This window comes from Stegostoma tigrinum, chromosome 16 (genome assembly GCF_030684315.1).
Source record: "Stegostoma tigrinum isolate sSteTig4 chromosome 16, sSteTig4.hap1, whole genome shotgun sequence".
Classification (NCBI taxonomy): Eukaryota; Metazoa; Chordata; class Chondrichthyes; order Orectolobiformes; family Stegostomatidae; genus Stegostoma; species Stegostoma tigrinum.
In genome coordinates this window covers 57669222-57693754 of record NC_081369.1, presented here as the reverse complement: position 1 = coordinate 57693754, position 24533 = coordinate 57669222, and the positions used below count along the sequence as shown (strand labels likewise).

Below are 24533 nucleotides of genomic sequence, written 5' to 3'. Positions count from 1 at the left end.
CCACACTGTAGGGAATCTAATCTAATCAGGTCAGTCAGGGTATAAGTAGAAACAAAATAAACCTTCCTCTACACTGCTGAAACAAGTTTACTGTGTCTGATTTCCATGGCTTATGAAAACAATCCTGCAAACAAGGTAATCTGTGAATGCATTTTATTACAAAAAAATTTACAAAAATTAAATAATACTTACAGTATTAATGCACATAAGCAAACTAAAAACTTCCTTTTAGCAACATATTGCAATCAATACAATAATTTTGTGTTCCTGCTTGGCTTAAACATAGAGAAATTCACTACATGAATTTATTAATAAATTAAAAAGAATGTACAAAGGGGTTAACAATAAACAAATTATTTTGTTTAGAAAGGTAATTTTTAACCTTGTAACCAGACAATCAGATGTAAAATACATACATTACTGTCAGGGGAATGACGGGCAGAAGTAAACTGAACTAGTTTCAATCCAATGCTCAATTATAACCTTGGTGAGATTAAAAATAACAGCCCCCAATGTCAAAAAGATTGATCCTGTCCAGATTTAGCACAACAGGAATTTAATCCTGCTTTAAGGTCCAATACATTTGGAAGAATAAATGGAATTAAGGCATTTGTGTCTCATGCTGCCGTTTTCTAAGAAAACGCACTTGGATGAAGACCAGTTAAAAGCGAAATACTGGATGCCAGAGATCTGAAATAAAATGAGAAGGCACTGGGGAAACTCAGCAGATCAGGCAGCATCTGTGGAGTGGAGACAGAGTTAATGACTCCAGTCTGGAGTGACTTCTCAATGAGGACGAGTCAAAGCAGTCTGTCCGTATCCATTGGGGGTTGTAATTGTGATGATGCACAGCTTTGTAGCCCCTGGATGTGTGTTTTAAATAGATCTGAATGGAACAACAGTCATTGTCAAGGGAATTAAGTGAACAAGCTGGAGATCTAGAGAAGAGTGGTGGGGGCTAATTGGGTGGAGGTGGGGCGGGAATGGGGTTCGTAATTGAATTGTGGCTTTTAAAACTATGTTAATGCTTGACAGAGTGGATGTTGAGAAAATGTTTCCACTTAGGAGGGATCATAAAATAGAAAGCAATAAATCCAATCTGGAATACAGGAGAAATATTATCATCCAGAGACTGGTGAGAATATAATAGTTGAGCCAAGTAGATAGATACGTTTAATGGAAAGCTACCAAGGCATGAGCGGAAAGGAATAACAGCAGGTCAATGGTTAGGAGAAAGCTTGTGCACAAGGCCTTGTTTTAATTTCTTGTTGGAAATTCCAATACAAATGTGATAGCTAGGAGAAGGGAAAATGATATATACTATCACCTTTTATGCTCTCAAACCATTTCAAATGCTCCAGTACCAAGTGTCAATGCCTGCCACACACTAATGGATCAAGGAGATGGCACTCTCTCTGTAGGTAATTTTATTGAAGAAAACTGGTCTGAACAAGACAGCAGGAAATTCCACCCATTTCCTGGCCTACTCCACAACAATAAATTCATCTCCCTGTCCTTTAGTGTCATTGGATTAATCCAGTGGTCACCAATGTTAGGCCAACATGGCCAGTCACTGACAATTAACTTCTGAGACAGCTTTGAGATAATCAGGGAGAATCAGTACTGCAACATTGAAAGCTTTTCAATATTTCTTTGAATACTTTCTATTTTGTGATCAAAATAGAGATGGAAGAAAGGGTAGATAATAATTTGGGTGATAATGGGTCTCTAATTTTCAGTTGGCTGTGAGAAGGTCATGTATTTTGAGGCTGAATATACTGGGTCGCCAATCAGGGATGAGAGCAGGCTTTATTTTGACGTGTGTTCATAAGATAAGGACATCACCAGTTGGGACAACATTTATTCCCAATCCCATCCCTGGCAGTTGAGGCAGGAGGTCTTCTGATGAAACCTCTAGGACCATATCTGAATCCTGGAAATCGTAGAGAGTCCTTTAACATTGGGAAAAAAATGGAGACATTGAGTTTTACAGCATCAAAACAGATCCTTTGGACCAACATGTCCATGCTGACCAGATATCCTAAATTAGTTTAGCCCCATTTGCCAGCATTTGGCCTGTATCCTTCTAAACCCTTCCTATTCATATACCCATCCGCATGCCTCTAAATGTTGTAATTCTTATTCATGATGTTTTACTGGATGGTTGTGTGTGCATGAGTTTGGAGTCACTGTGTTTTGAGAAAACCGGCAGAAGTCATTTGATACTGTTTTGAATGACAGTTGGACAGGCAAGAGTCTTTGTCAAGTTTCTCTCTGTGGAACGTGTCATATCCCTCAGGATCAGTTGAAGTCCTGAGCCCTTGCTGAGTTAGCATGGGGTGTTCCACATCAATCTCAGTTGGAAGACAAAGTGGACAAGAAGTCTCGATCCATATGACAGCAACTGGGTGTGCTTCACCAATGTTACACGAGCTCATTCACACATTTAAATTTCCATTTGTGGTTTGGCATCTAAGAGATGTTAAGTGCATAATCTCCAAATACTTATTCATTGTACCCAATGTGGCACGTTAATGGGGTGTGAAATCATTTTTCACTGATCCAAAACAGATATGATGGGCTGAATGGCTTTCATCTGTGCTATCCAATTCCAAAAACAAATGCAACAATGACACTGTCAACATGAAATGAAAATCAGCAGAACTGCACTTGTATCCTTTGGTTATTTCATTATTTTCTTTTCTTCTTGCATTCCCTTCATCCCTGACAATCTGACAAGTGTGTTCTGCCCATCTTAACAAAACAGACATTTGCAGTATGAGGCTGATACGACATTATAGGAAATCAAGGCTTGTAATGTTGCTTGTAACAGTTTGACTGGCCAGCTGAGATCCCTGTTGGGGGTTAGCACCATGAAGACTTAATATTACCGCTGTTATGTCAATGAAAACAGCCACGTTCCTTCCATCAATAAGTGCATTGTCTTGTAACTCTTTCTCATCAAGCTTCTCCAGTCCACTGGCTCTTGCCTTAGGGTTTGTTTTATATGCACATACAATGGCAGTCCATGAAAAAAAAATCTAAATACTTCTGTTAAAAAAGGTAATGCACATTTTTAATATTTATATGTATAATATATATTATGTTCCCAGGTAATCACCAGATACTCAGCTCTGAAGATGATTCAATTTGTCCAGCTGGGCCCTCAAACTAAAATGTAAAAAAAAAAACTCCCATCGAGTGAAGTTGATTTGGATGGTGAACACCGCAATATTTCAAAGTCTGTGTAGCACCAGATGATTACCTAGTCATCTCCTAATCATGAGTCCTTCAAGCCATGTGCACCTTGTCCATGACTCCGTCCTACCGAGTCTACTGCCCAGACTAGCAGCCAGACACCCCTCTATCGAGGGCACAGAGTGCAGCATCTGTCCATTCGCTGGACCCGATCAATGCATGTTGGTCGGCATGTCTTGACTGAGACGAATAAATAATGCCGACATGTGGAGGAGGGAGAAGAGATGTTAAGGGGTCCGGGAGGGGAGGGAGTGGGTGCGGTTGAGGACAAAGGCTGAAATCAGAGAGTGGCAGCTTCCGCAGCGATTGCTATCGATTGGTTTTGCTGCAGGATTTACAGCACTGTTTGCCGTAGAACCTGTGACCGCAGACGCCATGTTGTGGGACCAGGTGACACCAGCTGAAGAAGTCAACGCACTTGAGATCTTTGAAGAGAACAGATAAGAAAATATAAACCCGGGAAGAAGAAAACTGAATCTTAAAGCATGAAACGTTTTGACCTATTTCCTGCAATCTGAAAATATGCTTACTAGATGCTTATAGATGGTGTCAGTTCTTGGTTTCTGACCAGTGAGAGTGGAGGAACATTGACATAGTTGTAAAACCAAATGACATGAGGATTACAGGAAACTTGCAGGTGGTCATGTTAAAATGCACCTGCTGTCCTTAACCTAATGGCGCAGACAGCCTGTTAGATCACTCCTATCTTTTCATCCCTGGGTTGGTCATGATTAGAGTTAAACCCCAACCCAAGTTTATCAAATAAGCAAAGTACAGGAAGTAAACTACTAGCCTCATCCCGCCTCCTTGACCTGTCCATCCTCCCCGGACTGACCTATCTCCTCTCTACCTCCCCACCTATACTCTCCTCTCCACCTATCTTCTCCTCTATCCATCTTCGGTCCGCCTCCCCATCTCTCCCTATTTATTTCAGTTCCCTCTCCCCATCCCCCTTTTCTGATGAAGGATCAAGGCCCGAAATGTCAGCTTTTGTGTTCCTGAGAAGCTGCTTGGCCTGCTGTGTTCATCCAGCTACACACTTTGTTGTCTGAATCTTTTAGGTCGGCATCACACTGGAATTTAGTTGAAGAATGAACTATCATCGGAAGCAGATGAGACTATCCACAAGAACATGATTTTAGGGGTGGAAGAGTTGGATTATCAATTTAAACACCTGATTTATGTTAGTTTTAGTTCTTAGATGATGTGAAAGACTCGACTAAGTGAAGCAGAGTGAATAACATTAAAGCTTTTGACAGGCAGATGGGTATCAGAATAATGAAGTAATCTTACCTTTCCTGGGAGATGGACAGAAACTGGTATTACAAGCTCTTGACACTGCTGGTTTCTGATGTGCTAGACATCCCACTGCAGGCCGGCCTTGCCTCAGGCAATGCGCTGTACGCATCTGCACTCCTCCCCCGCACGTTACTGTGCACTGGGAGAAAGAGAAGCAGCTTCGGTTAATACTGGAGTAGGTCACACTGGAAGCCATGAAAAAAACCCGGCATTTATTTAGTGCCTGTCATAGCCTCAGGATGTCCTAATGCACTTTAATGTACTAAATATGTGCGCGTGCAGGGTAATTTGATCTTAGAGTAGGATAATAGGTTGGCACAACATCGTGGGCTGAAGGACCTGTACTGTTCTATGTTCTGTGAGGCACTTTTAAAATTCAAGTCATTATGGCAAACCTGAAAGCAACCCAATCTTCCCACCTTTTTGCTTCCCATTAACTAACCAAGCCTTATCAGAGCTAATATGTGGGGACCTACACCGTGAGCTCTTATTTTGTTCAGTAGCTCTTGTTGTAGCATGCCATTTGGGTTGGGTTCCTTTCAGCTGTACAAAAGCTGGGAAATATGTGCCTTTTAACATCTCCACCTCCTCCTGGAAAGCACCAGTAGATCATATCCACCAGCTAACCTGTTGGCCTAGAGTAGGTAAAGTTGCCATTTTTCATGGTCTATAATGCTAGGGGCAGAAGGGGATGAGGAACAGGTGAGAGTCCAAGTTTCTTTTGCAAGTGCTTCACTAATGATGAAAAATAATCAACAACCTTCAGGAGTTGAGAAGTCCACACCAGAAGGTAATAGAGGGCTGGGGAAAATCAATTTGTTGGAGAAAATGTTTCTTCCAAAATCTCCCATTAATTAAAGGAACATGAATTTCAATCTACATGCTGCATCTATAATAATAGCTTCAGTTGGCCTACCTGTTGCCATGGTGATGCATACCAAGCTGACCCAGCATGGTTGGGTATTTGATCCATGGAACGTTTTGGGCAGTCTCCTAGGTTACATGCACGCTCAAGCTCGACATTGGCTTTGGGCAAGTGACGACATCGTCTCTGAGGAAACTCGACGTGTTTTCCTGACTGGATTTTCTCACTGCACCTCAGCTCTCGCTTTTGTAGGCCAAGGCCACAGGATACTGAGCACTGTACACAAACATGACGCTTTACATTAGAGAAACAATCTGACTCAGTTTTTACAAAGTTACATAATGTGTTTGCTCTCACTTTCCTGTGTGGGACTCTTCATTTAAAATCTGTCTATGTGTGATTCCATTGAGGAAAAAAACACACTAACGTCATATTGTCTCCTCATCTCCATGATTATGCCCACATTCTACGAAGGAAATGCTTCACATCAAGAGCCCAGATTTTGCAGAGCCCATTGTATCTGGTGTTGTCAAGAATACCCACAATGATGCTGTCCAAACAAAGAAAAGGAATGAGAATAGACCACTTGGCCCTTCAAGCTGCCCCCATATTTAATAAGATCATGGCTGATCTGATTTTAATCTCAACTCTACATTCTCACAAAGGCCCGATGATCTTTCATCCCCTTGGTTGTCAAAAGTCCATCTAACTACATTTCAAAATATTTAAAGGTTCTGCATCCATTACCTTTTGAGGAAAGCAATTCTAAAGTCTCAGAAACGTCAGCAAAAAAAGTTCCCTCATCTCTGTCTTACTGAGCGACACTTTATTTTTATATTATGGTGCCTGATTGGAGACTCTCACACTAAAGGAAACATCCTTTCCACATCCACTTGGTCAAGTCCCTTCACGATCTTGTATACTTTGGTGAAGTCACCTTTAACGCTCCCAAACTCCACAGGACACACGCACAGCTTGCCTTGTGCTCTATCCCAAATCCGAGCTCATCTTCAGCCTGCTATCTGCCAGGAAGTGCAAGCTTCTAATAGCATGATGGAACCCACTTGCTTTCCACCCATCATAGAATCCCCATTGTGCAGAAGCAGGCCATTTAGCCCATTAAGTCCATATCGACCCTCCAAAGAGTGTCCCATCCTGAGCCCACACCCCACTCCTGTAGTCGCACACTTCCCATGGACAATTCATCTGACGTGCACACCTTTGGACTGTGACAGCAAACCAGAGGCCCGACAGAAACCCACACAGAGATGGGAAGGATGTGCAAAATTCTACAAAGACAGAATCAAAGCCGGGTTCCTGGCTTTGCGGGGCTGCAGTGCTAACCACTGAGCCACCATGCCGCCTTGCCACCCATTTCTCACATACTCCATGTCACTGTCTGATTTTCTTCATTTTGAATCATATGGCTACCTGCAGCCCACAGGAATCTCGGGAGGATTGGAAACAGTAACAGCACAATACTGACGGAGACAGCATGATGGCACAGCGGTTAATATTGGTTTCCACTCACAGGCCAAAATCATGCAGGCTAGGTGGATAGGCCATGGTAAATGCTGGGTAGCGGGTATAGGGTTTGGGGCTGGGTCTGCATAGGATGGTCTTCAGATGAGTCAGTGGATCACTGCAGACTTGATAGGTAAAATGGCCTCCTTCCACACTGGAGGGACTCTACAACAATAGAAACTCGGAACAAGAGTCAGCCATTTGACCTTTCAAGCCTGCTGTGACGTTCAGTAGGACCATGACTGATTTTCTATTTTAATGTCATATTCCTGCTTTCTCTCCATACCCTTTGTTGCTTCTAAAATTGAGAAACATATATGTTTCTTGACTTGGCCTCAAAGCTTTCTATGATAGTGAACCCAACAGTTCACTATCCCTTGATTGAAGAAATGTTTTGTCATCTCAATCCGAAAAAGTCTACCCCTATCCTGAGACTGTGTCCCTTGGTTCCAGTCTCTCAAACCATGCAAATCAGCTACACTGCATCTTGTCTGTCAGGCATGTTAGTCAGGGGGTTCTGTCTCTTTGCCTGAACCTTGCTGCCACCAGGCTGCTATGGTGAGGAAGGGGGAATGAAAAGGCTACAATCAGATCAGGGTGGAAAAGGATAACTTACTTGCCAGCTCTCAGCAAGGTGAGGTCATACATGGGTTCTGCTGCAAAAAACTCAGTGAGGGCCAGTGCAGAGGACAGTGATGAAGATTATGCTCCGCTATGATGCTTATCCCCTTAGCAGCCCTGCCACACAGCCTTTGTTCCAACATGACTCGAGGCATCTTGCAGAGCTAGCATTCCAGGCTATCCTTGTGGGACACTGACTTGATAGTCAATATCATTTATAGACGTGCCATGACAGAGCATCTCATGCTGCTGTCTCACCTTCTGATCAACCTGGACTGAAACCTCTCCGGGGCTGAAGAGCCTATTTCTGCTCCCATAAGAAGCAATGAGATATTATATTTCGCTTTCTGTGCACTCAGACAACGAGTAAATTAATTAACAATCTCCCATGGAATTTACTGCTCAAAAACAGTGCATTCATACTGTATATTAAACTCACAATCCAGGGACTCAGGTGAATGCTTTCAGAATCTGAATCCAACCAATAAAATCTGGAATTGTGGCCTGTAATAGTGAACACTAAAGATGTTATTGATTATTGTTTAAAAACATATCTGATGCTCAAAAGAAGAGTCTGAAGAAGGGTCCAGACCCGAAATGTCAGCATCCTCTGATGCTGCTTGGCCTGCTGTGTTCATCCAGCTCTACACCTTGTTATCTCAGATTCTCCATCATCTGCAGTTCCCACTATCTCTGATGCTGAAATGTCCTTTAGGGGGGGAAATCTACCATCCAAGCTTCTAGACTCCCAGTATCATGGTTTTCTTTTAATTGCCTCCAAAGTAACCCAGTCCAAGGACAATGAGCAATTCAATATAATTATTGTCCTTGCCAGCAATGTTTATACCTCATTTAAGAAAAAGAAGAAACTTATATTGCACATACATCTCTACCAAAACTTACTTAATCTTAATTGATAAAGAATATCCCTCTTTCCTTTATTCTTTGTGCAGCTGTCTTATATAGCTCTGTCACTTCATGATGTGGAGGTGCTGGTGTTTGGACTGAGGTGGATAAAGTCAGAAGTCACATGACACCAGGATATAATCCCACAGGTTTATTTGAAATCACAAGTTTTCGGAGTACTGTTCCTTCACCTGACAAGGGAGCAGTGCTACAAAAGCCTGTGATTTCAAATAAGCCTGTTGGACTATAAATTGGTATCGTGTGACTTTGGACTATGTTACTCCAAGTGAGGACAATATGAGATTGCACAAAGATTGATTAATAGTCGGGGTATACATTTAAGGAGAAGTGAGTTAACAGGAGGGGGACAGGAGTGAAAGCCTATGTTAATATGGTGAAAGGAGTGGACTGCTGCTGGATAAAATATACAAATACCTCAAAATCCCAGTGTCACTGCAACATCACACAATTTGCTTCCCTCCAGCAATATCATGGACTGAACAGAGTAGCTTATAAACTTCTACCCTTAGAATCTATGACCCACAAAATCATGCATTGTCTCCTTAACTGTAAATGACTTGAAGTACCTTGGTCCAAGGTGAGGTGATCCATCGCAGTCTGTCATTCTTTGGGCAGCGTCGGAGCACACAGATCTCCTGACTCTTCGGCTTCACTTCCTGATTGCACAGGCTCTCTGGTACAGCATGAGGCTTTGACGTGGGGGTTGTGCTTCTACAGTAGATGATGCGTTTCCTCATCCCTCTGCCACATGTCTTGGAACACTAGAGATAAAAGGCAGCTGCCATTAATTTGGCTTGAGAGAGAAAAGGGCTAGAATGTGAGGACTAACAAGTCAGCAGTTATTTGTCATATTGCTTAGAAAGAGCCTCAAGGAAGGCCACCTGTGGAAATGTACACTTTCTGGGGTCACTCGTGAGTTCAGTGATTAGCAGTCTAAATCCAGAGTCACATTCCACCCGAAAACCATAAACATGTTGTCCATGCCCACACTTGAGTGAGGCACTGTACTATCATTCAGATGAGATATTAAACCAAGGCCTGGCTTGCCTTCTTGGGCAGAGGGTCCTATTTTGAAAATTAGGAGATAATTGCATCGGTAAGACCTAATTTGGAGTGCTGAGTTTTGGTCTCCAAATTGTCAGAAAGACACCACTGCAATAGAAGCGATTCAGAGATGGTTCACTAGATTAGTTCCTAGGGTGAGGGAGTGTGTCATGAAGAAAGGATGGATTAGTTGGGCCTACATTTATTGGAGTTTAGAATAATTGGTGACCTTACTGAAAATATATAAAGATCCAGAGGGTACTTGATAAGGTATATATTGAAAGGAATAGATAACATAGTGCGGAGCTAGAGGAACACAGCAGGCCAGGCAGCAACAGAGGAACAGGAAAGCTATCAGTTTGGGTCAGGATCTTTTCAGAAAATTCTGAAGAAGGATCTAGACCCGAAACGTCAGCCTTCCTGCTCCTCTGATGCTGCCTGGCCTGCTGTGTTCCTCCAGCTCCACACTGTGGTATCCCTGACTCTAATATCGACAGTTCTTACTATCAAATATTGAAAGAAAGTTGCCCCTTGTAATTGAGCAGTATGGTGGCTCAGTGGCTAGTACTGCTGCCTCAGTGTCAGGGCCCCGGGTTCAATTCTACCCTCGGACAATTATCTCTGTGGAGTTTGTACGTTTTGCCTTTGTCTGCATGGTTTTTTTTCCTGGGTGTTCCTGTTTCCTTATGACCTGTGCAGGTTAGGTGGAATGGCCATGCTAAATTCAGAGCTACAAGGATAGGATGGGATGCTCTTCAGAGGATTGGTGTGGACTTGATGGGTTGAATGGCCTTCTCCTACACTGTTCTGATACTATGAATTGTCTAGAATTAGCTAGGGTGTTAGAAATAAAGAACTATTGAAGAGGGTGATGAGGAATAATTTTCCCTCTCAGAGAGTCACATGTCTTTGGATTTCTCTTATCCAGAGAGCAGTAGAGGAAGAATCATTCAATATTTTCAAGGCTGAGGTAATTAGATATTTGACTAACCAGGGAAAGCAGCAGCAAAAGATGCAAGGACACAGCCAGATCCTCCACAACCTTATCAAACGGTGCAGCAGGCCCGATGGGCCAAATGGCTGGCTCCTTGTACATTTGTAAGCTATCTCCCGTATCCTGGGCTGACAGTTAACCCTTAGCCAACAGCATCACGTCAGATAATCAGAAGTGGCTGCTGTGTTACCCATATTGCAACAGTGACCGAATGAAGTTGAAACTACTTAACTGGCTGTGAAGTGCTTTATCAGGTTTGGAGGTAATGAAGCACAAGCCCTTCTTTTGGACTGCCATGGTAAATCTATCGAGCGGGATGCCAGAAGAATTCCATGCCCTTCTCTGAATAGGACATGAGACCTTTAAAAGGCATATGGGAGCAGAAGCACATCCCCTCCATTCTCACACCATCTGGACTTGTAAATTATGTTGCTGTTTCCTCACTGTCACTGCTGCGAAATTCTGGAACTCTCTTCCTAATTGTGGAGTGTTTACCACCCATGGGCTGAAACTGTTCAAGAAGGCTTCAATGAGCATCTGTCCCACTCACAGAGCTCAAGCAGCTTTTGATGGAATATTTAAACAAGAAAACAAACTGTGGATACTGAAGGTCTGAAACAAAAACAGAAATTGCTGGAGAAACTCAACAGGTCTGGCACCATCTGTGCAGCAAAAGCAGAGATAACCTTGTGAGTCCAAAGACCGAAGTCTCTGAGCTCTGAAGGGTCACTGCGCTCGAAAGGTTAACTCTACTCCTTTCTCCACAGATGCTGCCAGACCTGCTGAGTTTTTCCAGCAATTTCTGCTTTTGTTTTTGATTAAACATTGTTCCACTTCAAAATATTTTGAGGTTTAACAGTATGATCCAATGGTAATTAAGTGGAGTTGGGAAACAGTTTTGCCGCACAATGCTTGACTGTGCCTCCTGACATCTAATGTATTGACAACAATGTTAGAAATGCCTGAAAATCATCAAAATCAGAACTTGTGGGCAGTATTCTTGCACCCAAGAAGGTGCAGGATATAGTTTTATTTTAATTTTTATTCATAGAATCCCTACAGTGTAGAAACAGACCCTTCGGCCCAACAGGTCCACACCGAACTTCAGAGCATCACACCCAGATCCATCCGCCTATTACCCACCCAATTTACACACCCCTGAGCACCAAGGGAAATTTAGCATTGCTAATCCGCCTAACCCGCACATCTTTGGACCATGGGAGGAACCCCACGCAGACATGGGGAGAACGTGCAAACTCCATGCAGGCAGTTGCCCGAGGCTAGAATTGAACCTGGGTCCCTGGTGCTGTGAGGGAGCAGTGTTAACCACTGAGCCACCAAGATCCTCTTCAGCTCTCAACTGTGGTTGACAGGATTCAAACCAGCGCAAGGGACACCCTAACATGTTTTGAGTCCAACGCCTTAACCGTTCCATCACGACTACAAATTGCATCCTGCATAGGTTATGCATGCGCTTAGGTTAGTTCCTGATTGCAGTGGGGGTCTCCACATGGGTTGGGTGTGGGGGTTGGGTGGAATGGGGCAAGTTGGCAGAGCTGTTAATGTTAGCACAAAGTTAATGATGAGACATGTGAACTCAGCTTTGTCGATGAGTGCTGAATTGGCACCGACAGCAGCGCATTTTAAATGCCCAGGACTTTACCCATAGCAGTACATTGACTGAGAAATCAATGCAAACGACAGCTGAGAGCTCAAGGTAGTGGTGAATGGGGCACTGCATTGTCAAAAGCACCACCTTTCAGACGAGAGGTGAAACGAAGGTTCTGATAGCTTGTTGAAGTCAATGCAAGAGAATTTATGTCACCTTTCAGAGAAAAAAAACAGAATTCCTCTGGGAGACTCTTGCAATCAACCCATTCAGATGTGCCTGGATACACCTTTGAAATCAGTGGGACTATGAACTTGGAGATTCGGGCTCAGAGAAAGGTTTGCAAACATTGAGCCGCAACAGTCCTCAGAAGCCTGCTAGTATCCTGGCCAACTCTCACCCTCCCCAACCAATCCACTTCAAGTTTAAGCTTGAAAAAAGAGGGGATAGATTTAAAGTGATTCGCTCAAAGAAACAGTGAGTAGTTAGGGTATGGAATGTACTGCCTGGAAATGTAGTGGAGTCAGGCTCGTGGACATTGGGTGATTGTTTGATGGTAATAGTGTGCAAGAGATGGAGAAAAGGGTGCCACAATGAGCTGAATATATTCTCTCTGTGTTGCCAACATTTCTGTGATTTTCAAAAAATGATTGATGAATTAGCCATTTACCTCAGGCTGAGGAGGTCCTGTGATAAGGTAGACAGCAGGCCTGCCCGTAAGCCAGGTGCTACTATTGAAGTCCCCACTCCAAGACTTGATGCATACTCATAACATGGCCAAACACGTCTCTGACAACCTATAAATCCTTCCAAAACTTTATGCTAGGTGACAAGAGGGGGAGAACCCATTAGTCAGTTATGCTTGATGTCGAGCTCTCGCCTCTACTGAGGCTGTTAACTAAGTGGAGGGAAAACTTCAAAGCTGCTTTGATGCAGAGGAACCTAGGTGTCCGTGTGCATGAATCACAGAAAACTAGTATGCAATAACTGCAGATAATAAGGAAGGCAAATAGAATTTCGTCATTTACTGCTAAAGGAAGACAGTTTAAATGTTGGGACGTCAGCTTCCCTGCTCCTCTGAAGCTGCCTGGCCTGCTGTGTTCCTCCAGCTCCACACCTTGTTATCTCAGACTCCAGCATCGGCAGTTCCTACCATCTCCAAGAACAGAAAATATGTGACGTAATCTACAACAAGAGGTCTTGGCTATAGAATGAAGGGTAGCAGATTTAAAACGGAGATAGCAGCATCATAAGAGCAGGAATGTTGACGTTTCAGGTCGAGAAACATTGTCTGAAGAAGGGTCCCGACCCAAAAGATCAGCTTTCCTGTTCATCTGATGCTGCCTGGCCTGCTGTGTTGCTCCAGCACCACACAACATTTTCTGCTTTTATTTTGTCAATTTCTTTCAGCATCTTATAGCTGATGTGGGACTTGAGGTGGGAGGAGGGCCTCCCTAACCTGTCCTTCTACCTACTCCTCCTTCCACCTCAAGCCCCACCCCCATCTTCTACCTACTACCCTCATCCCGCCTCCTTGACTTGTCCATCCTCCCTGGACTGACCTATCCTCTCCCTAACTCCCCACTGACACACCTTTACTGGCTCCATCTCCACTTCTTTGGCCGGTCTGTCTCCCCTCCACCTATCTTCTCCTCTAGCCATCCTCTATCCACCTCCCCCTCTCTCCCTATTTATTCCAGAATCCCTTTCCCCTCCCCCATTATTTCTGAAGAAGGGTCTAGGCCCGAAATGTCAGCTTTCCTGCTCCTCTGATGCTGCTTGGCCTGCTGTGTTCCTCCAGCTCTACACCTTGTTATCTCAGATTTAAAACAGAGATGAGGAAGAATTACTTCTCTCAAAGGGTGGTGAATCTGTGAAAGTTACTACCACAGAGTTGCTAGGACACTGAGTAAAATTAAGGAGGAGACAGATTTTTAATTAGTACTGGGTTGAAGAGTAAGGAGTGGGCAGGAATGTGGAGTTGAGGCTGTGATGAGATTGTATTGAACTTCAGAGGAGGATCCAAGGGCTGAATTGCCTACTCATAGATTTTAGTCTTACCCAGAAAAAGAAAGCTAGCTGCAGATATAGACACCAATGTGTGGTTTGCCTGTTTATACACCAGTGAATGCGGGAAGCTTCTATCTCTTATCTTATTACTAATGTGTGGCACTTTGTACACTACTTACAAGGATTCTGCAGCATAATAGTAGCTCCATAGTCCAAAGGATTTCTGCTCAGATTTATGCAAACAATGAGTTTATTGTACATTTCTTCATCCAATCTTCTCATTCTTTGCTCTTCTGTATACTTAACCGGCCTCCTCTTAAATGTAACTGTAATACATTTTTATGTGGGGAGGTGTTGGCCTAGCAGTGTTATCGCTGGACCTGTTAATCCAGAAACCCAGATAACGTTCTGGGGACCCAGGTTTGAATCCCACCGTGGCAGGAGGTAGAATTTGAATTCAGTAAGTATCTGGAATTAAGAATCTAATGATGATCATGAATCCATCATCAATTGCCAGGAAAAAAACCCAACTGGTTTGCTAATGTCCTTTAAGGAAGGAAATCTGCCACCCTTACCTGGTCAGGTCTGGCCTATATGTGATTCTAGGCCCACAGCCATGTGGCCAATTAAGAATGGGCGATAGGTTCTGGCTAACCAGCACCATACTCATCCCCCAAATGAATTTTAAAAATCTGAATTCCACGCAGGTAAGAAGCATGTTCTGAACAGTTTCTGGTTTAGCTTATATTCCTTGTTACAGACGTAAGTGAATGTCTTATATTTATGGTGTCAGGTTTTCAATTAAGTAAGAAATAGGAGTCCATAACCCTGGGATCCCTTGACAAAACTGAATCTTATCTCATTCAGCCTTGAATATATTCAGCCTTCACTGCACTCCATCTACAGCTCTCTCCATTCTAGAGAATTCTCAAGATTGGCCACCCGCTAAGGGAAGAAATTCCTCATTTTTACCTTGCGCATCAATCCTTAGAATGTTGCATGTTCCCTTAAACTTCTCTTAAAATCCAATACCTATGGGTTTAACCTGCTCAATCTTTCCACATAAGATGATGCCTTCATCACAGAATGGTCACACAACTGACAGTTTAACTAACGAAAAGTATTCATAACGTTAATGATTCTCTTAGGTAACCATTCTAGCCTTTGCCAAAGGAGGAAATAACCCCTAGCCCTTCCTGGCAGTAATATCCTCTCAGTTCAGGCATCATTCTCATTAGGCTTCACTCATACATTTCCTCAGTGCTTTGATATTTGTTCTTTGTAATACTGGGACAGCACAGTCCACATTCAGTCAAATCTGCACATGGATCATTTTCAACTGTAGCTTGGAGATGTACTGGTGCGAGCACATTACTTCCAAAGTAAATGAAGCACAACCAGGGTTCAACATTTGTAAGAGACAAGGTGTAGAGCTAGATGACCACAGCAGGCCGAGCAGCATGTTAGAAGCACAAAAGATGAAGGATCTAGGCCCAAAACGTCAGCTTTCCTGCTCCTAACATGCTGCTTAGCCTGCTGTGTTCATCCAGCTCCAGACCTTGTTATGTCTCTTCAACGTGTGTGAAGCAGCCATCATTGAAACATGATCACTGTCAAGTCAGGGCCTGTGTATCTCTGGAGGGCAGTAACAGTTGCAGGGTGTGGCACATTGAGAGCTCACTGGGCAAAGCATATGTGATGGTTCCTCCTGCAGATGTCACCACCAGGAGAACAAATGAAATTCTGAACATGACCTTTGGAGGGCAGCAAACTAATACAGCAGAACACTAAAGTTCCGGGAGGAGGGTTTCCCTTAACTCCGTGCCAGGAGTTTCCTTCAGTTCTGTTCCAAATTTGAGTCGGAAATGAAAAGCAGTTGATAGATCTTGGAGCACATCCAACAAACTCTACTATTGTAGGAAACTATCCGTGCTTAATGGGATTTTCATGTCAGGTCATACCAAAGTTTCTCAAATTCCTAACAGGTAATTTTAACAGAAATATTTCATTAAATACTATGATATTGTGCAGCTGGTTTAGAAAGTGGTACTCAATCCTGTGCAAGTTTTGAAATTATAAAGGTAACTCCTCATGCATTTCCCATTGGAATAAATACAAAGAGATGTCACATTCTACCAGCTCACAGAATTTGGCCTATATTATTACTGAGCAGTTCCTTATCTAATGACTTTATCCTGCATCTCAGGGCCAGCTTTACCTCAATGGTTAGCATTCTTTTCTCTGGCTCAGAAGGTTGCAGGTCCTGCTCCAGGAAGCCTGAGCTCAAAAAAAAATCTAGGCAGCCACTGCCAGGGAATTGCTGAGGCTGCACAGTTCAAAATGCCATCTTTCAGATCAGATGCAAAATTGAGGCCCCCACCATCCTGTTCTCTCTGACAGATGCTAATGGTGACAGGGTTTTGTTTCAAAGGATAACAGGGAGTTAAATCAAGTGTCCTGGACTATATTTATCCCTCAATCAAAGCCATGAATAGAGATTACCTAGTTGTTAACACCTTGTGGGATCTTGTTGTGCACAATTGAGTCACACTCCCATTTCTTTCAGCATTGACTACATTTTGCAATCTCTTCATTGGCTCTGAAGCACCTCAGGCCATCCTGAAGCCATGAAAGATTCCACCTTAATACAAGTCTTTATTTTCTTAAATACTGTCAGGTACTTAACAAGAGAGCTCCTCCTACATTACTACTGACAGGTAATTATACAAGCTCTACACTAAAATTTTGGCTAATGTTAAGTGAGATACATGTGTGGGCACATTACATAGCTCTTTAAAAAATAGGTTGATGCAATTTTCATAAATGCATCTTCTCATTTTTCTTCTAGGCTGCTCTGATTAAATAGTTATTTAGCGCTTTTAAGTTCTTAAGAGGATACCTTAGAGCTTTACTCTTTTTTTTCATTTTTGACCATCTTAAATGATGTAAGTGCGCAATTAAAAACTCCGCTCCCTCGTGCATGTGAGCAAGCAGGAGTAGGCCATTTAATAAGATCTGCCCCAATTATCATTTCCTGATGCTTTCTCAATGGCAAAGTCTCTACTAAATGACAGCATCCTCACCAGGCAGTCAGCATTCTCCTCTCATACAATATAAACATTGTTTGCACTTCACATTGGTGTTCCTTGTGAATTGACCTGCTGAGCATGAGATGTGGAATGGTGGCTCAGTCGTTAGCACTGCTGCCTCACATCACAAGGAAGCTGGGTTTCCATTCTTGGGTAACTGCCTGTGTGGGGTTGCATGTTCTCCCTGAGTCTGCACCAGTTTCACTCTGGGCACTCTGATTTCCTCCCAACATCCAAAGAAATGCAGGTTGGGTGAATTGGCCATGATAGATTGTCCAGAGATGTGCAGGCTAGGTGAGTTAGTGATGGGAAATGCAGCGAAAGGGTGGGGGTACTGGGTCTGGTTGGAATGTTCCTTGGCCTGCTTCCATATGCTGGGAATCTTTGGCAAATGTAACTTTATCAGCAATGTTTAATTTATGAGGAAAGCTTCACGCAGTGAGTAATTATGGTTTGGAACACGTTGCCTGAGAGCAAAGTGATGACAGGTTCAACTGAAGTATCCAAAAGAGCATGAGGCTGTCACGTTAAATGGAAGAAAGTGCATGATTATGGGAGCTAAGGTTGGGGAAAGGTTTTGAGTGAACTGCTTGTTTGCAGAACTGGTGCAGACATAATGATCTGTAAAATTTATGTGATGTTCGAGGTAAATATGTCATTATTATCACCCTCCAAGAGGAGGCACTGCAGGGCCACTATGAGTCAAAGTTTTTATGTGTGAGGCATGCTCATATAGGGGAGAGGTTGGTTTAGTGATATCATCACTTCACCATTAATCCAGTGACCCAGGTAATGCTCTGGAAACCAAGGTTCAAATCCCACTTGTGGCAGATGGTGAAGCTTGAATTAAGTATCTAATGACAACCATAAAGCCATTGTTGACTGTCCAGGGGAAAAAAAATCTGATTCACTAATGCCCTTTAGGAAGGAAACTGCTGGAGGAAGTAATGGAGTCAGCCTCATTAGGGGCATTTAGGCATATGGATGATAGTATAAGGTAAGGGTGGAGGTTAGAACAACCTTAGGTTTAGGGTAAGAATTTGGTACAACATCATGGGCTGAAGGGCCTGTACTATTCTATGTTTTATGCTATCCTTACCCAATCTAGTGTACATGTGATTCCACACGCTCTGGGCATTCAGGATGGTGGGGGCAAGAAATCCTGGACTAGCCAGCAATGCCACATCATATTAAAAATATTATAAATATGAACCACAGAATTTATAATAGAAAACTCGAAACAAGAACAGCATGTGTTGACCTGAAAATGGCCCATTTGCTCCTCACGTTCCTTCAGTTCATGGAAGGTTACTGTTTGCAAGACCATGAATTGCAGACTAGCCATGAGCAATGGTTACCTGTGTCCATGCTCCCGTACTCCACTCAGCCGGGCAGTCGTGGATGTTGCAGGGTTGTACCTGGGCAGGTGTCCCCGGGGGACACATGGAGTTTGGGACTGCTTCGTCCCGTTGGAAAGCGACCTTACGGAAACACTGGATCTGTCGCGTCTGCTTCCCTCCTCCACAAGACCTGCTGCATTCATTCCACTTGCCGGCTGACCAACTGCAGGAAATGGAAGTAACATTGTGAAGGGGCTCACCAGAGGCTGAACAGCGACATGAGTCTGGCAAATCAGAAAGTGTCAGTAAACCTAAGAATGCGAGCCAGCTTTCTCTGTTCTTTCATTCTCAAGTTGTTTTGTACAATAATAAGCTGCAGCCCTTGGAGGACCAAGGCTTGTGGTATGGCATCCATGTGAATAATTCAAAAAAGGTAACAGGCCTGATTTTAACATGATACCGCATTCCGCATCTTCGAGCTAAAAATTCTGGTGGCAAGACCTTCTACAATTTTGCCTACTGACCCGTATCGATTTAATACTGTGTAGTATTAAGGCAGGACGTCTGTCCCTGTACTGCAAAGTAATCCTTTGTCATACCATAACTGATTTAATGAGCCATTCGCAGTTTCACTGTACCAGATGTGTGCACTTAGGCATGCTTGGTCTAATCATTGAGGCAACCATATCCTACCGGTAGGATCACCCAGGTAGCCAAACCAACAAAGGTATACTGAAAAGGTTGCACAGGGCAAAATGGAAGCTCAATACAATAATACTTGGAAAGAAACATCCTGGGCTCCACTTTGAGACACACATGATGGGTCATTTGAATGTGTGTCATTTGCAGATTTATTGGATTTTATTTCTGGGCTAGAGAGCTGCAGGACACTAGCATGGTTGGCTCTGAGCAGCACCTGCTGCTGAGAATGTAGGCAGTTCCAGCGAAGACAGGTGGGGGTCTGGACTCAAAGCTATATCAAGGTACAGAAGTGCCAGATACAGGCAGCAGGAGTGGTGAGGATGGGGGTGGGGGGAAGGGAGCAGTGAGGTTGGATGTTGGTGAGGAGATGGGCCATAAAGCAATAGAGGACTACAGCACAGGATTGGGCCCTTCAGCCCATTCAGTCTGTGCCAGTCAAAAACAACCACCTAACTATTTTAATCCCTGCAGCGTGTCCAGCAGAGATTCACACGGATGATCCCTGGAATGGCAGATTTAACGTATGATGAACGGCTAAGGATCCTGGGATTGTACTCATTAGAGTTTAGAAGGTTGAGGGGAGATCTAATAGAAACTTACAAGATAATGTCTGGTTTAGAAGGGGTGGACGCTAGGAAGTTGTTTCCATTAGGCGGGGAGACTAAGACCTGTGGGCACAGCCTTAAAATTAGAGGGGGCAAATTTAAAACCGAAATGAGACGACATTTCTTCAGCCAGAGAGTGGTGGGCTTGTGGAATTCATTGCCGCGGAGTGCAGTGGAGGCCGGGACGTTGGATGCCTTCAAGGCAGAGATCGACAAATTCTTGATCTCAGAAGGAATCAAGGGCTACGGGGAGAGTGACAGGGAAGTGGTGTTGAAATGCCCATCAGTCATGATTTAAATGGCGGAGTGGACTTGATGGGTCGAATGGCCTTACTTCCACTCCTATGTCTTATGGTCTTATGGTCTAATCCCATTTAGCAGCATTTGGCCCATTGCCTTGGCATTGCAAGTGCACATCTAAACAAGTCTTCAATATGAGTTCCAGATTCTCATCATCCTCTGAATGAAAGTTCTTTCCTCGTTTCCCTTCTAAATGTCTTGCCCCTTACCTTAAATTTATGCCACCTCACTGATCCCAATGGGAAGTGTTGCTTCCTGCCTAACTTGTTTTTGCCCCTCAGAATTTTTTTCATCCAAATCACATTGCTCCTCAGGCTCCTTTGCTCTAAGGAAAACGACTCCAGTCTATTCAATCTCTTTTCATAACTATAACTCACCAGTGCAGACAACATCCCAGTAAATCTCTTCTCCACCCTCTTCAGTATCATCACATCTCTCCCGCAAGGTACATTCCACATGGTACTCTAGTTGTGGCCTAATCCATGTTTTATATGGGCCCAGCACCATCTCCCTACTCTTAAGCAGTATGTGATGTGGAGGATGGCAGAGTCTTGGTTTGAGAGGTCTGCGAGGAGACTAAAGAGAGTAACATGATGTCTATGGGGTTGTGTGGGGTAATGAGGGTCCTTCTGTTGAGGAAAGCAAACTCACAAAGAAGGTCCTATCCCTTTACCTGTCCAACAGATCCTTTACCTGGCCCTCTTCCTATCAAGGATAAAGGAATGGTGGGAGTGGGATGATGGCCTTAAACAGTCATTCATTGGATAATTTAGGACCTCAAAAGCCCAAGGGGAAGGCAAGCTGCCTAAAGACTACCCTGCACCAACAAACCCCTCACTCCCCATAAGACTTTAGGCAGGGTAATGGGGAGGGGGTTCGGGTGTGTTTAGGTGACCAAAGAATTTTACAAAACCTACCTTCCCACTTTCGAATCCATGAAGAGGGAACATAAAAAAAATCCCATTAAACGTCAAATATTGCATTTATATGGCAGTTTTTACAATCTTTGGATGCCCCAAATGATTTGTAGCAAAGTGCCGTCACTAGTAGTAAAATAAAGTCCCCAGTAAGCTTTCACAAACAATACCTGATTGAAACAAAATCATAAAAGCAGGCAAAGGTAAATATTAGCCCAGAAAGTAGGAAATTCTCATCTGCTCCTTTTCCAAATAATGCCAAAAGTACTTGAATAGTTAGAAAATGTTGTAATTGAATACGGGTTTCATAAGCATAGGAATGTTGTGTAATTAAAGCACAACATACCATCCCACTTTAAAGTCATTTCTCAGTATATCCTGCTGAAGCCTTGTGGTCATTTACTGCTCAATAGTCACAAGTCAGAGTTTTATGGTTTATTGGGAGCAAACCCTTCAGATCAGAGGGTGTTTCTAAACATCAAGAGTGAAAATTTACTTTGATAATCAAGGAGCTGAATTTCTCAGCATTTCCAGTGAATAATAATTCTGCATGCCCATAGCTGGTGCCCGTACAATGGGCAACAATTTACGTAGTCTTTCACTGAAGGAAATATCCTAAGTGACATCAAAGGAACATTGCTGAGCAAAATCTGATGCTGAGCAACATAAGAAGATATTATTACAGATGAGAAAAAGTTTGATTGAAGGATCGCTATTACAGAACATTTTAAAAGGGCGGAGAGAGTTAGCAGTGGGCTAGTTAAGAGGGGGTGTCTTAGATCTCAGTATTCAGTTCACAGTGGTGTGTCACAAAGATCGGCGTTGGGTCCACTGGCTTTCATCATTTATAAAATGATTTGGATGTAAATATAGGAGGTATGGTTAGTAAGTTGGCAGATGACACCAAGATAGGTGGTGTAGTAGACAGTGAAGAAGATTATCTCAGAATATAATAGGTCCTTGACAAAATGGCCAATGAGCCAAGGTGTGGCAGATGGAGTTTAATTTAGATAAATGTGAGGTGCTGCATCTTGGTAAGGTAAACCAGGTGAAGTGCTGAGTTCCCTGAAAGTAGAGTCACAGGTAGACAGAGTGGTGAAGAAGGCATTTGGCACACTTGCCTTACATTGGTCACAACATTCGGTTCAGGAGTTGAGATGTTATGTTGTGACTGTACAAGATGTTGGTGAGGCCACTTTTGGAATGCCAAGTACAATTCTGATTGCCCTCCTATAGGAAGGATATTGTTAAACTTGAAGGGGCACAGAAAATGTTTACAAGGATATTGCTGGGGATTGGAGGATTAACGGCATTGGGAGAGGCTGAATAGGCTGGGGCTTTTTTTCCCTGGAGTGTAGGAGACAGAGGGGTGACCCAATAGAGGTTTATAAAATCATGAGGGGCACAGATAAGACAAACAGCCAAGGTCTTTTTCCTACGGTGGGGGAGTCCATAACCACAGGGTAGAGGTTTTGGGCGACATGGAAAAGACTTAAAAGGATCTGTGGGGTAACATTTTTTTTCACGCAGAGGGAGGTGGGTGTGTGGAATGAGCTGCCAAAGGAAGTGGCGGAGGCTGGTACAATTACAACATAGAAAAGGCATCTGATGGCTACATGAATAGGAAGGGTTCAGAGGAATTCTGCCCAAATGCTGGAAAATGGGACTAGGTGAATTTGGGATGTCTGGTCAGTGCAGATGAGTTGGACCAAAGGGTCTGTTTCCATGCTATATGACTCTGTGCAAAATCACTAACAATATCGGGAATGCCCCAGGGACCAAAATTTGAGAAGCACCAATAACTGAGAGGTTTGGAGTGTTGATGCAAATGGCAGAGATAGGGAAGAGCAGGGCCATAAAGAGATTGGAAAATAGAAATGACAATTTTTTTTTAAGATTGAGGCATTGTTGGACCAGGAGTCAATGTAGGTCAGCAAGCACAATGGATGAAGGGGAATTACTCCAAATTTCAACATGCACAGCAATCTGTGATAGAACATGAGCAGCTGTCTGGGAAATGTGTTGAAATCGTTAAGTCTAGATGCAGAATTTGGAAATGGGGTAGGCCATTCAGCCTCTTGATCCTGTCCCACCATTCCATCATGGCTGATCGATGGCCCAACTCCATATACCTGTCTTTGGCACATACCCCATAATACCTTTGCTTAACAAAAAATTACTTATCTCAGATATAAAATTAACAACTGATCCAGCATCTGCTGCTGCTTGTGGAAAAGAGTTCCAAATGTCTATCATCTTTTGTGTGTAGAAATGCTTCCTGAATGGGCTGGCCCTAATTCTCAGAGTATTCCCTGTAGTTATAGTATTTTCACCAGAGAAGATGGTTTATACTGTTATTATCTTGGAAGGCTTGGGTCAGATCACCCTTTGTCCCTCTAAATTCTAGAGAAAATGCATGTAATTTTTATCAGTAATAATGGGAACTGCAGATGTGGAGAATCCAAGATAACAAAGTGTGAAGCTGGATGAACACAGCAGGCCAAACAGCATCTCAGGAGCACAAAAGCTGACGTTTCGGGCCTCAACCCTTCATCAGAGGGTCCATTTCCTACCTACTACCTCATCCCGCCTCCTTGACCTGTCCGTCTTCCCTGGACTGACCTATCCCCTCCCTACCTCCCCACCTATACTCTCCTCTCCACCTACCTTCTTTTCTCTCCATCTTCAGTCCGCCTCCCCCTCTCTCCCTATTTATTCCAGAACCCTCTCCCCATCCCCCTCTCTGATGAAGTATCTAGGCCCGAAACATCAGCTTTTGTGCTCCTGAGATGCTGCTTGGCCTGCTGTGTTCATCCAGCTTCACACTTTATTATCTTGCCCTTCAAATATTCCTGAGACGGGAACCAGACGTCCTCAAGTCAGGTCTGCCCAATGTGTCTGTGTCTTTGGCTGCACAAGTCTCGCTGCTGGTGCCAACATGACAATATTTCTGCACGACTGAATCTCCAGCTTCAACAAACGGACAACTTCATTGTTTTGCTTTGAGCAGGGAGACAAAAGGGAAGAGGCTGGAGCAACATTCGCTTGACAGGGAGACAATGTCAATTACCATTCACCCAGCACAATGAGTCACCCTGACAGAAGCTCTGAACACATACATCACATTCAATTGGAAGGACCAGCTGATCAAAGTTCACAAAGATACAGAGAGAGGGAGACGGGGAAGGGGCTGGAGGTCAGGCAAAACAGGGAGACCGACTCTTAGATTGTCTTTTACAAGCACTAACCAGGTACTTCAGTGGTAAAATGCAAACAATTACACTAACATTAGGGCAAGTTGCTTGCTTTATTTAAGAAAAAAAACAGAATATGCTGGATAAACTCAGCCAGAACCGCTGTTACCCCACCACTTTCTGTTTTTATTTTAGACTTCCAGCATCCACAATATTTTTTGCTTTATTACTTCCT

At 43.4% G+C, this 24533-nt stretch overlaps 1 protein-coding gene across 2 annotated transcripts in view; it reads right to left on the bottom strand.

Moving 5' to 3' along the window:
* Positions 1–231: 231 nt before the first annotated feature.
* adamts18 (ADAM metallopeptidase with thrombospondin type 1 motif, 18) overlaps positions 232–24533 on the bottom strand; it is a 290884-nt gene continuing 266582 nt past the window's right edge. For both annotated transcript variants that reach the window (XM_048547165.2, XM_048547166.2), the window contains 5 exons: positions 18599–18803; positions 9061–9255; positions 5474–5698; positions 4552–4696; positions 232–3683 (listed from right to left, as the gene is read on the bottom strand). In XM_048547165.2, the coding sequence (XP_048403122.1) occupies positions 3568–3683; positions 4552–4696; positions 5474–5698; positions 9061–9255; positions 18599–18803 (886 nt within the window). In that variant the 3' untranslated portion in view covers positions 232–3567. The remainder of the gene's footprint in view (positions 3684–4551; positions 4697–5473; positions 5699–9060; positions 9256–18598; positions 18804–24533) is intronic.